Raw genomic sequence first — 16031 nt, 5'->3', positions numbered from 1 at the left:
ATCACATCTAATCACAACGGCTGCTCACCAGCTCCTCGCTGGCAAAGTGTGGCACTCAAGCCACATTCTCTGTGTTATTGTTTTTCTGATGGAATAACCTTGAAACAATACCAGGCTGAATGACCAATCAAACACACACAAAACTACAATATACAGATGCAGTAAACAAAGCCTGTACTACAAAACTGAATTTCTTCTTATCGTGCTAATTCCAGGATCTATTTGTATGTGCTGTGCTATGACGCTGGTTAACTTCTTATCGGGGTAAATCACCATGGTAACTTACGCTGAATTGCCAACCTAGTCGGGATCTGGATAAGATTTTATTGAGTACAAAAGCCTCACCTCCTGACCAATCAGATCTCTTAGAAAATGACCTGCCCAATCTTAGAAGACCTTGGTTAGTGTGCGCCGTGGATCTGACAGCTGAGTTTAAGGAAGAAATAAGAAATATTAATGGATAAATACAATCCTTTCATTTATCGATGACATCTTTTAGGAAAGACTTCTGTCCATGTTGGTCACAGTGATTCAACTATCTTCATACTATGTAATATAAAGTCACAGTTTGATCCACTACAGAGTGAAACAAGCTGTCATGCAGATGAGGATGGACCTCCTTTCCTTCAGCCCGCCTTCATTCACAGACTACGCGGTTTTGTTCCACTTACAAGTGGTGGGTGTATCAGGAACCTGGAAAGGAGAATACGCGTAGGAGAGAAGCACGTAACTGCAGGCGTGCAAAAAGTGCTTAAGTCCAGATGGGAGAATAAACCCCTATGTGAATAGAAATAAGTCTGTGTTGTCATAAAGTAGAACTGGTTAATCAGAGCGCTTTCCGTTTATTCTCCGATTAATTAATATTGTATAATCTCACAATTTTAGGCATTAACAGTCATATATGATCTGCCTGCATTCTTTCCTTCCTGATTTTGCTGCAGCAACTGAGTTGTTTTTGATCTGAATTATTATTATTTTTAAATAATTATTCTTCACTCGTGATGTAAGTTGCTCTGCACAGTTTTGCAATGTTTGTGATTAGTCAGACGCAGCAATCGCCACCCCCTTTTATGGGAGCATGCACATCGTCAGGCTGATCTCATAGAAAATGAGAAAAAAAAATCCATAAAATCACATTGTAGGATTTTTAATTAGTTTATTTGCAAATTATGATGGAAAATATGTATTTGGCCAATAACAAAAGTTAATCTCAATGCTCTGTAAAGTAGCCTTTGTTGGCAATGACAGAGGTCAGTCTTCACACACTGTTGCTGGTAATTTGGCCCATTCCTCCATGCAGATCTCCTCTAGCGCAGTGATGTTTTGGGGCTGTCGCTGGGCAACATGGACTTTCAACTCCCTCCAAAGATTTTTTATGGGGTTGAGATCTGGAGACTGGCTAGGCCACTCCAGAACCTTGAAATACTTCTTACGAAGCCACTCCTTCATTGCCCAGGCATTGTGTTTGGGATCACTGTCGTAATGAAAAACCCAGCCACGTTTCATCTTCAATGCCCTTGCTGATAGAAGGAGGTTTCCACTCAAAATCTCACGATACATGGCCTAATTCATTCTTTCCTTTACACGCATCCGTTGTCCTGGTCCCTTAGTAGAGAAACAGCCTCAAAGCATGATGTCACCACCCCCATGCTTTACAGTAGGTATGGTGTTCTTTCTCCTCCAGAGTTGAGTTTTACCAAAAAGTTGTATTCTGGTTTCATATGACCATATGACATTCGCCCAATCCTCTTCTGGATCCTCTTTGGCTCTCTGCAGGTCATTCACTTCTGGGATTGTTCCAGAAATAGCTGATCAAGGAACATTTGTTGACAGCTGAAAGCACTAATCCAGTGTTTAGAGAATTCAAGATATTCTTAGATTGTTCTCTATTGTATCGAGACTATCTCTCCACCCAGTTACATATTCCATATGTACGGGGACTGATCCCACTGGGACAGTTGACGTGGATATTTCTTTAAGACACACCACTACGTGGCCCATGCATGGGCTTAAAAGCCCCAGGTGTGCATGCAATCACCGATTCATTGATTTCCACTCTGGCAGTAGGAGACGTGAGAGACAGACGTGTGAGGGAGATTAGCGCTTACCGTGTGTGGGAGTAGGAGTCGAGAGTCTTCGGACCCCTCTCGGGATCGCTTGTCTGCCCTTTATTTTCAGTAGTAGAATTGGCGAAGGGGTACCGTAGGGTGTATTGCACGATCCGCTCTGCTAACGCGCCCAGGTACAGTCCACCCCCGAAGCCGACCTGGTCGGCGGGCGTGGTGCGGCGTCCCCTCTCCGCCTGGCGCTGGAGCGACTCGAGGTGTATTGCTGGCTGTCCGGCTTCCGCATCTGCGTGTCCTCCAGTATGTGTGTTTGTGTGTGTGGGCTCGCTGCTGTGTCTTCTGACAGCGCGAAGAAAAGTGGAGTAGCAACTGTTAGCTGCTTCGGCTACAAACAAAACACAGCGTGCGAGAGCACTTCCTGGTTTGCCTGCTACGTCAGTATGGCAAGCCGAGAGGGACCTCCCTGCAGGGGCTGCGATACGAGAATGCCTGCAGAGGACGGCCATGATTACTGTGTGATGTGCCTGGGCAGCGATCATGCATTTATGGCAAGGGATGACCCATCCTCCTGTATGAGCTGTTTTTGCTTATCGGTGAGACTGAGGGAGGCCCGATGCCATGTGTTTAGGGCACAACCGCCCACACCTGTGCATGGACTGCAGTCGGCCAAGCGCTCTAGGACTGTGGCTCCAGCAGCACAGAGCTCAGCCGACTTGTGTCCCCCTTTGCCCCCTAGTGGTGGGCTTCTGTCGGGGCACGTGCGATCACAGGGCTGGTTTGACAAGCCTCCCACTCCTAGGCCCCCAGCTATGTTATCGGTGGGGGCAGAGAGGGGCCGCCCATCTGACTCAGAGTCGGACGGTGAGGTCGATGTGTTGAGCCTGGAGCCCTCAGACAGTTATGCCTTCCCATTGGGGGAGGAAACGGTCGTGGAGGAACGGGCGGAGCCACCCCCTCTCCTCCAGGAGATTGTGAGCAGGGCGGCAGCGGCATTAGGCATAGAGCTGCCATCTGACCAGGGGCCTCCCCCCTCCCGGTTCGATGACGCGGAGGGGAGTCGTTCCACGCGCTTCCTCGTCCCTCTCCTCTCGGACTTTGAAGAGGTGCTCCAGAAGCAATTCCAGTCGCCGTCAGGTCGCTGGTCTGGGCTCTGTAGACGCCTAGGGGCGGTTCACAACCGTGAGAGGATTGGCTGTGGGCCTTTACCTCCGGTGGACCAGGCTTTAGCGGCTTTGGTGTCGCCATCGCAATCTTTGCTCGGGAGAAGTAGCTGCCCCAGTAAAAACTGCAGGACAATGGACGCACTACTCACCAAAATGCATGGTGCCATGGCGGTCCAGACTCAGCTTGGCAATACGGGGGCCATATTGTCCCTGTATCAACGCCATCTGATTCAGCGGTTGAAGGAGGGGTGCAGTGACGACCTGCTGTTGGAGCTGCAGCAGGTCTCCTCACTTCTCTCTAAACTAATGAGAGAGCAGGCCGAGGCGGCGGGAAAAGCCATGTCGGGCCTCTGGACGGTCAGACGCCACCTGTGGTTGTCGCAGTCCATGCTGCAGCCGGACGACAGGGCCTGCCTCCTCAAACTGCCCGTAGAGCCGTTGGCAATGTTCGGGCCGGGAGCAGCGGCCATGCTCCAGCAGGCGCAGGAAGCCCGCCGCTGCGCCCGAGAAGTAGCAGGCTCCCTGAAATGGAGCCGGGACTGGCGGCGCCCCCAGCCACCGCAGCCAAAACCTCCTCAGCCTGACTGGAGTCAGGGGGATCTGAGGGGCCGGCTAGAGGCGGGCAGGCAAGGTAAGTTTAAGAGGGGGAGACGAGGCAGCGGCGGCCAGAGGCCACCCCAGCCTCAGCCTCAGTCCTGACGCTATGCCCCCCCACACCGGACCCTGTCCTCAGGGGGTCCGTGCAGCGTGGGAGGATCTGAGGGCAGACCCCTGGGTCGTTTCTACAATGACCCAGGGCTACCGGTTACAGTTCTTGCGCACCCCTCCTGTGACTCGGTTGGCTGTATTTTCTGTAATCACAGACCTGCAGCACAGAGGGGCTATGCGTTCAGAGGTCTCCTCTCTCCTCGAGAAGAAGGCCATCCGGGAGGTGGGGAAGGAGAACCGTCAGGCGGGGTTTTATTCCCGTTATTTCCTCATCCCGAAACGGGATGGTACCCTCCGGCCAATATTAGACCTCAGAGGGCTGAACAAGTTCCTCCGGCCTCTGAAATGCAAGATGCTGACCATACCGGGAGTGAAGCAGGCTGTCCGGGTAGGCGACTGGTTTGCTACCGCCGACCTGGAGGATGCCTATTTTCAAATACCGATCTGGGAAGGGCACAGGCGGTTCCTCAGGTTCGCCTTCGAAGGCAGAACCTTCGAGTTCTGCGTCCTCCCCTTCGGAATCTCTTTGGCCCCCCGCACCTTCACCAGATGTATGGATGCGGTTTTGGGGCCTCTGCGTTGCCTGGGTCTCCGGGTGATGAACTACCTGGACGACTGGCTAATATGTGCACAGACGGAAGAGCGGTGTCGCCGCCATCTCACAGTCTTACTGGCACACATCACGAGTCTGGGACTGCGGATCAACAAAAAGAAGTGCAGTCTACAGCCGGCACAGGCCACCCAGTTCCTGGGCATGTGGTTGGATGCCAGGACTGGGTTAGTGACACTGACTTGGGAAAGGCAGGAATCCCTCAGGATCTGCCTCTCCCGGTTTTCGCTGGGAGCCAGGGTTACATGGAGGCTTTGTCTTCGCCTCCTGGGCCTTATGGCGGCATCGGTGCAGGTGGCACTCCTGCACATGCGCCCAGTACAGAGGTGCCTCTTTTTCTGGGGGCTCTGTCCACAGAGGCACCTGCGTGCCAAAGTGGGGGTCACCAGGAGATTGCGTTCAGCCCTAACATGGTGGGATACACCGACCAACATCGCCAAAGGGAGTTTGCTGGGTCCCGTGCTCCACCGCCAGGTGATCTCTGCGGATGCATCCCTGACGGGATGGGGCGCGGTCCACGAAGGCGAAGGTGCCAGCGGAAGCTGGACTGGTGCCTGGCTGGCCCGGCATATCAATGTCTTGGAGCTGAGGGCCATCTTTTTGGCTCTTCGGCACTTCGAACGCAGCTTGCAGGGCCGTCACGTACTCGTGAGAATGGACAGCACAGCGGCGGCGGCTTACGTCAACAGGCAAGGGGGCCTGGGTTCCCCGGGCCTTTGCAGGGTGGCACACAGTCTGTGGACATGGGCAGGCACGAGGTTCCTGTCACTCAGAGCCATGCATGTGCCCGGGATGGTGAACCTGGGGCGGACCTGCTCTCCAGGGGGGGCCCGGCCCTGGGAGAGTGGCGACTGCACCCGGAAGTAGCCGAGGAGATTTGGGGTCGGTTCAGCAGGGCTGTCGCCGACCTGTTTGCATCCCGGAACAACACGCACTGCCCGTTGTCCTTTTCCGTGGGGAGGGACGACCCCCCGCTGGGCGTCGATGCCATGGCACACCAATGGCCCCCGGGGCTGCTGTATGCTTTCCCCCCTTTCGGTCTCCTTCCCACCCTGCTGCTGAGGGCCCAGGTGGAGGAGGTGAGGCTAATCTTGGTGGCTCCCAACTGGCCACACATGATGTGGTTCTCGGGATTGGCCCCTCTCCTGGACGGGAGTCCATGGGAACTTCCAGCTCGCCGGGACCTCCTGAGCCAGGCGCAGGGGACCCTGTTCCATTCCTTTCCCCAGGGGCTCAGGCTCTGGGCCTGGCCCCTGAGAGGGCCAGCCTGTTGGGCATGGGGTTAGCCCGGTCGGTGGTCCGGACCATTCAGGGCGCTCGAGCACCATCGACTAGAGCAGCCTATTCATACCGCTGGGACCTCTTCTCATCATGGTGTAGGCTGAATCGGGCTGATGCGCTGACCTGCTCGGCCCCCGAGATACTCCGGTATCTACAGGAGCTGCTCGAGGCAGGGAGATCACCTTCCACCCTTAGGGGGATGGTGGCTGCAATCAAGGCCGCTCGTGTTGGCGATAACAAGTTGGCCGAGGTTGACTGCGTCCTCGTCTCACAGTTCCTGAAAGGTGCTGCTAGGCTCGCCCCCTGTAGAAGGTTGGCTGTCCCGACGTGGGACCTGAAGCTGGTGCTGGCTGCCTTGCGGCTGGGACCCTTCGAGCCCCTGGAAACGGTGGACATGAAATGGCTGTCACTGAAGACGGCGTTTCTCATAGCGGTGGCATCAGCGCGGAGGGTCGGAGAACTACAGGCTCTGTCGATGCACGAGAGCTGCTGTAGATTCCTGCCCGGCGGTGCGGGTGTGCTCTTACGCCCAAATCCTGCATTCTTGCCGAAGGTGCTCTCGGACTTTCACCTAAACCAGCTAGTAGAGTTAATGTCCCTCCGCCCCTCCCGGGACAGGGATGAAGGGGCGCAGGACGGGTCGAGGCTATGCCCGATTAGGGCGCTTAAGGTGTACATTGAGCGAACTGGTGCGGTCAGGAAGACCGACCAGCTTTTTGTTTGTTTTCAGCCCCGGCACCTAGGTCAGCCGGTGTCTAAATCCAGGCTGTCGCACTGGATCGTGGAAACGATCCAACGGGCTTACACAGACTCCGGCGCTCCGGCTCCGGGAGGGGTACGGGCGCACTCCACAAGAGGCGTTGCCGCTTCCTGGGCCCTGTGGCGGGGAGCCACCCTCTCCGAAGTGTGTGCGGCCGCTACGTGGGCGAGTCCGTCCACCCTTGCAAGGTTTTACAGCCTCAATATGGCTACCGGCACCTCCTTTGGGGAACTTGTGCTGGGTACTAGTCCAAAGTGACCAGGGTCTCTCCTTTACGCCCCTGCGATGGTGAGCTAGAGGTGGCCTGGTTTTTCTTATCCGGGGGCCTAGCGGGAAGGCAGGCCGTCCGGCTACCCCTCCATACATATACGCCCGACCCTTGCGTCTGGCAGAGTTGGCTATACTGGGAGCTGCGTCTGGCGTCTCGGCTGGGGGTAGCCACATGCGTCTGGCGGGAGCCCACGTATGTGTATGTGTATTATGTACATAGCATGATTTTGGGTGTCATTGTTCACGTGCACTGTTGGAACACTCTGGTGGCGGTGACGTCTCATTCGATTACCAGGGTCGGGGACCCCGGGGGGGGTACTAGAGGGGTGCGTTGCTCTGTCTCCTCAGTCTCCTCGCGGTGTGTCTTACAGGGTCCCCGTACATATGGAATATGTAACTGGGTGGAGAGATAGTCTCGATACGATAGAGAACGTTCGGTTACGTGGTAACCTTGGTTCTCTGTGTGGAGAGACTATCTCTCCACCACAAGGCCGCTCGGAAACCGTTCCAATCAATGTGAATCGGTGATTGCATGCACACCTGGGGCTTTTAAGCCCGTGCATGGGCCACGTAGTGGTGTGTCTTAAAGAAATATCCACGTCAACTGTCCCAGTGGGATCAGTCCCCGTACATATGGAATATGTAACTGGGTGGAGAGATAGTCTCTCCACTCAGAGAACCAAGGTTTCCACGTAACCGAACGATACATTCTACAACAGAGATGGGAAAATTTTATCATAGTGGGGGGGATACAAAAACATGATTGTCTGATCTGAGGACCACAATATCAACATTTTGTCAGCATTTAGAACAGTGATCAATCTGAACATTGAAAAAAAAAAAAAAAAAACCCAAAAAAACAAAGGCTTTTGTGTGCTGTTGTTGTTTTGTGTGTTTTAGGAGTGATTTTGTGTATTTTTGGTTGGCATATGTATTTTTTGCCATTCTTTATAATTTTGTTGTTTTGTGTGTTATGAGTCATTTATGTATTTGTCTGTAATGTTAGATGTTTGTGGGAGTAGTTTTGTGTATTTTTACAGTTTTTCTGTGTATTTTTGCAATTTTGTGTGTTCTTGGAGTAATTTTGTGCTTGTACTTTCACAAAAACAGACTGAGAGCCGCATGTGGCTCTTGGGCAGTATTCTGTAGCAAAGTTGTGAAATGTTTTTTCTTCTTTGTGCATTTAAGTTAAGCTCAAAAACTTTCATCATGTCTTCTTACTACTGTAAACGTATATGTTGTTCTTTACCTTAAAGAACAACATCTACTCCTACACTTAATGTCTGGAAAAAAGAACCAAAAAACATCTAAGTTAAACATAGTTTTTTTCATATTCATAAATTGTGGACATCTTACAACAAAGTTCTCATTTGCTCAAACAGTTTTTTATCCAACTCAAATAGATCATGGCAGTGGTTCAGATGCTTATCCTCCAAAACACCATTTAGAATGCTGGGAAACAATGAGGCAATTAGAATTTTTGTAGCATACCACTTTGAGGTTGGCCTCTTGTAGTTTGCGAGCCCTCTCTTCCAGCCTTTTAGCGAGAACAGCCAGCTCTGCGTTCTTTCTCCTCAGCCGCCTGACCTTTTCCTCCATCCCTGGGGCAGTGCTCTTCCGCTAAATACACAGCCAAAATGACACCAGCATCAAACAATGCCAACAGTAAATGCTAACAATGCTGACAGCAGCAATGCTAAATGATGGTCACATAGAACATCAATTTTTATTGATGTGGTACAGTATCTTAAGACATCCATGGAAATAAAAAAATAGTTATGCATTTTCTATTTTGTTGATATCACAAAAAGCCTGGGATTAAACATGCAACCTTCCCTTTGTCAAACCCTTTTGACTCAATTTATTAATCTTACCAGCAGGACATTCTCCTCCCGCAGTGTGGTGCACTTCTCTTCCAGCTCTTCCAGAGCTCGCAGGAGTCCAGCGTTCTGACACAACAGGAAGCCATAGTCAGTACCATCCTACAAAACACATACAACACACATATCAAGAGACCAGCCATAGCTGTAGCTTTTATTAAACAACTGGCCCTATGACTATATGTTGCATTCATTGTTTATCCATTTATTATCAGACAAATTTAGATAAAGACAACAACCTCTTAATTACTAGCTAAGTTCCAGTGGTAAAAGCATTCTGTGCTGTCAGCCAACACAAGCCTTATCCTGTCGGATAGCCTATTAAGTAAAATGTCATCAAAAATCCAACAATGACTGGAACTCCACAAGAATCACAACACACATGCTCAGCAAAGAAGCAAACCAACCCACAAGTAGGACACAATCAAGTCAACCAACTCCATAGTTAACCATTAATAATTAGAACCTTTAATATGGTGATGAGCTATACAATAGGTTTACCGACTAGAAAGTATAAATCCCGAACTCTTGACAGGTCAGTTTCAGAACTGAAACGCCTCTTGAATGAGAAGTGAATTCTCTTTAAGCTAAATTTTAAGTGACGTCTTAATTAAGTTACTAGAAGCTTAATTGGTTAACAAGTGCAGAAAGAGATAGGTAGCTACATGGTGTTACACCTACACTGCCTCTTTCTTAATTATGTCTCGCCAATGCAACAAAAAAATGTTGTAGTATTTTTGAAATTCCTTTTCAGAAACAAATCATACATCGTAGCATATCCTTCAGGCTCGCAGGGTAGGGGTGTCCCAATTCGATATTGACGTACGATATCAGGGAAAAAACAGAAAAAAAAGACTTTTGACTTATCTCTAAAGTTGCTGGCAAAGAGTAACCGTAAGTTTGATAGGATAGTCCTCCATGTCTGCACTAATGACTCCCGACGTCGTCAGTCGGAAGCAACCAAAGTGAACATTGAATCAGTTTGTGCTTATGCTAAAACAATGTCGAACTCAGTAATTTACTCTGGTCCCTTACCAAATCTGACCAGTGATGACATGTATAGCCGCATGTCGTCATTTAACCGCTGGCTATCGAGGTGGTGTCCAGAAAACGAGGTGGGCTTCATTGATAATTGGAGATCCTTCTGGGGAAAACCGAACCTGATAGGAAGAGATGGAATCCACCCTACTTTGTCGGGAGCATCTCTACTATCAGAAAACATGGCACAGTCAGTGTTATGACATCTCATGAATGAGACCATGTTACAGAGGTGGAGTCTTCCACGCCCCTCTGCGCTTGCCTTAGGACAGTTTCCCTCCCATTGCTATTATGATAGCTGTGTTCATCGCCATGACAACTGTTGTGATGGTGATGAATAATATTTTATAGAGACGGTGTCTGTCCCCGACCCAAATTTCACAATGATTTTAACATAAAATCAAATAAAAGTGGTATCAATTATAAAAATCTGAAAAAAATTAAAATCTCAAATATAGAAACACCAAAACATAAAACCATTAGATGTGCTCTATCAAATATTAGATCACTGAGATCCAAATCTCTACTAGTAAATGACCTTATCTCAGAAAATAACTTTGATTTATTCTGTTTAACTGAAACATGGCTGTATCAAGATGAATATGTTAGTTTAAATGAAGCCACTCCTCCCAGTCATTTAAATACTCATATGCCACGGGACATAGGCCGTGGAGGTGGTGTAGCAGCTATTTATCATTCCTCTCTCCTAATCTATCCTAAACCAAAGGCCAATTACACTTCCTTTGAAAGCCTGGTTCTAAATTTATCTCATACCGAATCAAAAACCTGCCAGCCAGTCTTATTTGCGATAATTTACCGTCCTCCAGGCCCTTATTCTGAATTTCTATCAGAATTCTCTGAGTTTATATCAAACTTAGTCCTCAGTTCTGATAAAATACTGATAGTAGGAGATTTTAATATCCATGTTGACAAAGATAGTTCAGCCTTTATGTCCCTAATAAACTCAGTTGGCTTTTTTCAAACTATTAATGAAGCTACTCATCATTTAAATCATACTCTTGATCTTGTTCTAACATATGGCCTTGATATTAATGAACTAAAAGTCTACCCTGAAAATCTTCTGCTATCAGATCACTTTTTAATATCTTTTAACATTATCCTAGAGGATCTCGCACTGTGCAATAAAATAGTTAAGAGTAGAAATCTGTCCAATAGTGCTGTGGCTAAATTTAAAGAGGCCATTCCTGCTGCCTTAAACTCAGTGCACCATCCAATAAATAACTATGATATTAATTATAACCCCTCTCAACTGGATCTGCTTGTCGATAGCTCTGCTCGTCTACTAAAATCCACCTTGGACTCAATTGCCCCATTGAGGGAAAAAACTATTAAACGTCTGAGGAAAGCTCCGTGGTTTAGCTCTGAAACTCACACACTCAAACAACCCGTAAATTATAGAGAATGTGGCGCTCCAATAAAACAGAGGAGTCACGGATACTCTGGCAAGAAAGCCATAGTTAATACATGACAGCCTTATGACATACTCGATCTACATACTACTCCTCACTAATTGAAGAAAATAAAAATAATCCGAGGTACCTTTTCAGCACTGTAGCCAGGCTAACACAAAGTCAGAGCTCTATTGAGCCCATGATTCCTCTAGCCCTCAGCTGTGAGGACTTTATGACATTTTTTAACGATAAAATTCATAAGATTAGAGATAAAATTAGCCACTCCCTGCCTTCACCTGGGCCTGCTGTACCATTAAATGTAAATAGGCCTAACCTAAACTGTTTCACACATATAGGACTTCAGGAACTTAACTCTATTATTTCATCCTCCAAACCATTGACCTGCCTTTCAGATCTGATCCCAACTAAGCTGTTTAAAGACGTTGTTCCTCTGGTCTGCCCATCTTTGTTGGAGACAATAAATATATCCCTATCAATAGGCTAAGTGCCACAGTCCTTTAAAGTAGCTGTAATCAAACCCCTTCTCAAAAAACCTACTCTTGATTCCAGCACTTTAGCAAACTACAGGCCTATATCTAATCTTCCTTTTATTTCAAAGATTCTTGAGAAAGTTGTGGCGGCTCAGCTCTGACTTCCTTCAAATCAACAACCTGTTCGAGGACTTCCAGTCAGGTTTTAGAGCTCAACACAGCACAGAGACTGCTTTAGTTAAAGTAACTGATGATCTACTCTGGGCTTCAGATGAAGGACGACTATTTTTTTTTTTTTTTTTTTCCTGCTTGCTCTCAGAGGAGACGGAAGCTATTTTTTCCCTCTCCCAAATTTTCCCTGCTTGCTGTTCTTTTGTCTTGTTTTGTCTTGTTCAAATCTAACAGGAGCCTCTATCAGCATCCCAATCCTGAATCTAATCATGGAATTGATTATCTGGTCTTTCTTCGCTTTTGGTCAAATTTCTTTATTAGAAGGACGGGCAATGGGAGAGTTCACAAGTCCTGAGGATGTGGAAGACATCCATCACCAGATTGGAATGTATGATATCGGATCTTATGCTGATTGGATCTGGCACTTTCCTGAATTATCGCAAAAATTGGATTACGTTGGCAGCACTATTGGAAGCCGCAGTTAACGAAGAAAGGAGCCAAACTCTCTGAACTCTCTCAGATGGATTCCACCGTGGAACTTTAAGAGGAGGATAGTTTGTCTCACAGGATATGGCCACACTATTGGATTACTTATCGAACTGACCAGGAACAGTAGGGCTGGCAGCCATGTTATGGCTAGCCCGTCTCAAAACACCTTCTCTATTCTCATTCGCCCCCCCCCCCCCTGAATAAACAGCCTGTGGTCTGTTTTCTTCTCTCCAAACTCTCCAAGGACGGAATGTTGATAAGACGCTCTGACCTTTCCCTCACTTTTCATGTACAGCTGGTCCCGGCTCTGCCAACGAACTCTCGAGGTCATCTCTATGTGAGAGTCAGCAGCAGAGTCTGAGTAAACAGGCTTATCTCAACGAACACTTTCACTCCCCCTACATCACTACATATCCTATATTTGTCACTGTCTCTTCTGGCTCCAAAAGGGCAGTGCCACACTGTGGCTGACCTGCGAACTACCCATCCTAAAGACCCATCCCCTGTACTAACATGCTGTTGTATTGAATTGAATGTTGTGTTTGTGGGTTTCTGTCGCAATGTTGCTGAAGAGTTTTTTTTTTTCATGATCCCAAACTCTGCCCCTCTCTACAAGGGCCTAGTTTGGTTTTTGCTTTTTTATCTCTTCTTCCTCCCCATTGTTGTTACGGGCGACCGTGGCTCAGGTGGTAGAAGGTCATTTTCTGATCGAGAGGTTGTGGGTTCGATCCCAGTACCTGACTATGTGTCGAAGTGTCCTTGGTCAGCTCCAGTTTCATAGACCTCTGGAATGGATGCCTTCCTTCTGTGTGTTATTGCTGGTTTTATGTGTTGAAGCAAAACACCAGCCCACTTACAAATACAAAACATTTGGTACAGTATCTCTTTTAACTGCTGGGCTACAAAGAAACTTACAAAGTTAACTAAAAAAGACATAAAAAATGGGAAGGTAAAAGTGCCAACGTGAACTAAATTCATCCCATATGAACAGCTAACTAAAAAACAAGCGACGTCTGTGTGTGTGTGCGTGTGTGGAGAAAATATCTCCCCGATGCGGTATGAGTTCGACCTGAAACTTAGTCAACGGGTTCCAATAACCCCAAGTGTGTGCATCCGTTATTTTGGAGTGTTTTGGTGTAGCAAAAAATTAAAAACGTTGAACGCGATAATGAGCGTGCTACTTCCGGTTTCCGGGTTCAGGACGTCACTGTGTCGCAGTTGGTTTGGGTTAAAAAAAAAGAAGTCAATATTAAAAACGTTTTTGTACTGCTAAAAGTTATTTAAGTTAAAATTTCATGATTTTTTTAAATTATCCCCGTGATCCCAAACTTCCTTTAAGTCACGGAGTCCGCTTCCTCTTCCATCTCCATCTCTGTGCCTGCCATGCTGTCCTTTCCTTGATGCCGCCCGCTCGATGAGCCCTAGACAGCCCCCCCCCAAGCCGGGGTCACCCGGTGCCGCACCTGCAGGCATGGTAGGGCATGGCCCGCACCACCCGCTCCGGAAGACCCCGCCAGGACTGGCCCTGCCAGCTGGCCAGGCCCGCCGGACCCCAAGGGCACCACCGCAGGACAGGGGACCCCCAAGGGCGAGCCCCTGGGCCAAACCCCCGTGGGGGGCGCCCACCCACCCCAGCCCACGAACCGGCCACAACCCAGCAAGACCGCAAAGCCCCAGACGGCGCAAGAACAGCGGCCCAGGCCCTGCCCCCCACCGGACAGCGCAAGCCACGGGGCAATGCCCCCCCCGGCGTAAGAGCGATCGGCGGCCACCACTGCGGGAAAGAGGCACCCCAATGGCACATAACTTATGCGGAGCAGCAGCCCCCAGCCAAAGGCGCAGAACCCACCCACCCGCAGATAGCAGGACAGACCTTCCAAGCGGCCGATACCGACCTCAACCACCAGAACAGCTAGAGCCGCCCCGCAGCAAAGAGCACCATCCCGGAGCGCCAAGCAACCCCGGCGTAGACGCCAGCACCCCCCACACGCCGTGAGGTGCGCCCCCAAGGCAACCAGGAGACGAGACAAACACCAAGCGCCCCATCCGTAGGGAAGGGGCGCCCCCACGCCCCACTCGGCCGGCACCGCCCGGAGACACCCCGCAAAGAGAGCCCCCAGCAACACCCCTCCACGCCCCCCAGAGACCGACCGCCCCGCTATGCCCGACCGCACCCTCCCGATCTCTACACGGCGGCCCAGCCATCAACAGAGGGGCCGGGATCCCACCCGACAGGCCCAAATCTGTGAAGCTACTCACCACCCTGTTATGTTGCCTCTCCATTCCCCAATGGAGAGGCACTTACAAACTTACAAAGTCAACTAAAAAAGACATAAAAAATGGGAAGGTAAAAGTGCCAACATGAACTAAATTCAACACATATGAACATCTATCTATAAAAGCAAAAATAGGTCTGTGTGTGTGCGTGTGTGGAGAAAATATCTCCCCGATGCGGTATGAGTTCAACCTGAAACTTAGTCAACGGCTTCCAAATACCCCAAGTGTGTGCATCCGCTATTTTGGAATAATTTGGTCATTTCCAAATGTTTTTAATTTTAATTTTATTTCACTTCAAATAGCTATAGATGGTGCACTAGCGCCCCCTCACACACTGCATGACAAGTTAATAATGTTTCTGACTTTGTTAGACATTTATTTAATGAATTTATCTTGGTACAAAAGTGCATAGTAAAAATCTATCGTTGTGTGAGCCACGGAGTAGCGACTCTCACACACACACACACACACACGCGCACACACACACACACACGCACACACACACACACACACACACACACACGACAACAAAAATATTAAAATGATTAAAATTACTCAAAAGAAATGCACAAAACTACACAAAAAAGATACAAAAATACACATAATGATTTCAGAATCAAACTACAATTGCAAAATATATATATATATATATATATATATATATATATATATATACATATATATATATATATATACAAAAAATGCACAAAAAACAACAGAGATACAAAAATCATGTGCATGTCCCATAGAACTAAACCAGGGACATCGCACCCGCAAATATACCCCTTTATAACACTACAGAGGTGAGAGTATGTACACCTCTTTGTACATCCAACCTACAAACACATACTCATTTGCAGTGACATGCAGTCATTGTAGGCAAGGTAGGTAGTGCCTACCCAAGGGTGAATTGATATTTTGATTTGTTTTAATTATATTATAATTATAAAGTACTTATTTTTCAATTTCCTATACCTATAAGTTTGAAAGTGTCAGCATTTTGTGCTTTTCATAACCCAAATCGCTAAACATCGCTATTTGCTAACCACTGTAAGGCAGGAGGAGGCCACACCCCTTCTCAATAGCACGTTGCTGCTCTCCCTCTGTTCCCATAGCGTGTTTTTATGTGTTTGCGCATGCACAGTCAGTTCCCCAAGATGACAACCATTTACGTTCAAAGGAAGCTCTCTATGCTGCCTTTGGATGTAACCATGCTATGCTAAATGCTATACCTAAGTTCACAGTGCATTAGTGAATTGATATCACGTGACCGCTGCTGCTACGTTCTCTAGCTAGTGGGCGGGATAACACTACAGTCAGGATGACAGCGCTAGAGACGATAAAGAAACTTTTTTTTGAGGAAAAACCACAGCTTTTAAAAGATGGGAGACCAACACCTGAGCTACCAGACCTTC

General features: G+C 48.2%; 1 protein-coding gene across 11 annotated transcripts in view; it reads right to left on the bottom strand.

Annotated features, from left to right (window-relative positions):
- The window catches only part of tspoap1 (TSPO associated protein 1), a 123950-nt gene that overhangs the window by 82538 nt on the left and 25381 nt on the right, over nt 1-16031 (bottom strand). For 10 of the 11 annotated variants that reach the window (XM_028466236.1, XM_028466243.1, XM_028466237.1 and 7 more), the window contains 2 exons: nt 8733-8840; nt 8350-8478 (listed from right to left, as the gene is read on the bottom strand). In XM_028466236.1, the coding sequence (XP_028322037.1) occupies nt 8350-8478; nt 8733-8840 (237 nt within the window). The remainder of the gene's footprint in view (nt 1-8349; nt 8479-8732; nt 8841-16031) is intronic. The other variant, XM_028466247.1, reaches the window with a different exon arrangement.

This window comes from Gouania willdenowi, chromosome 14 (assembly GCF_900634775.1).
Source record: "Gouania willdenowi chromosome 14, fGouWil2.1, whole genome shotgun sequence".
In the NCBI taxonomy this organism is placed as follows: domain Eukaryota; kingdom Metazoa; phylum Chordata; class Actinopteri; order Blenniiformes; family Gobiesocidae; genus Gouania; species Gouania willdenowi.
The sequence above is the reverse complement of the archived record's forward strand: the minus strand, read 5'-3'. Positions and strand labels throughout refer to the sequence as shown.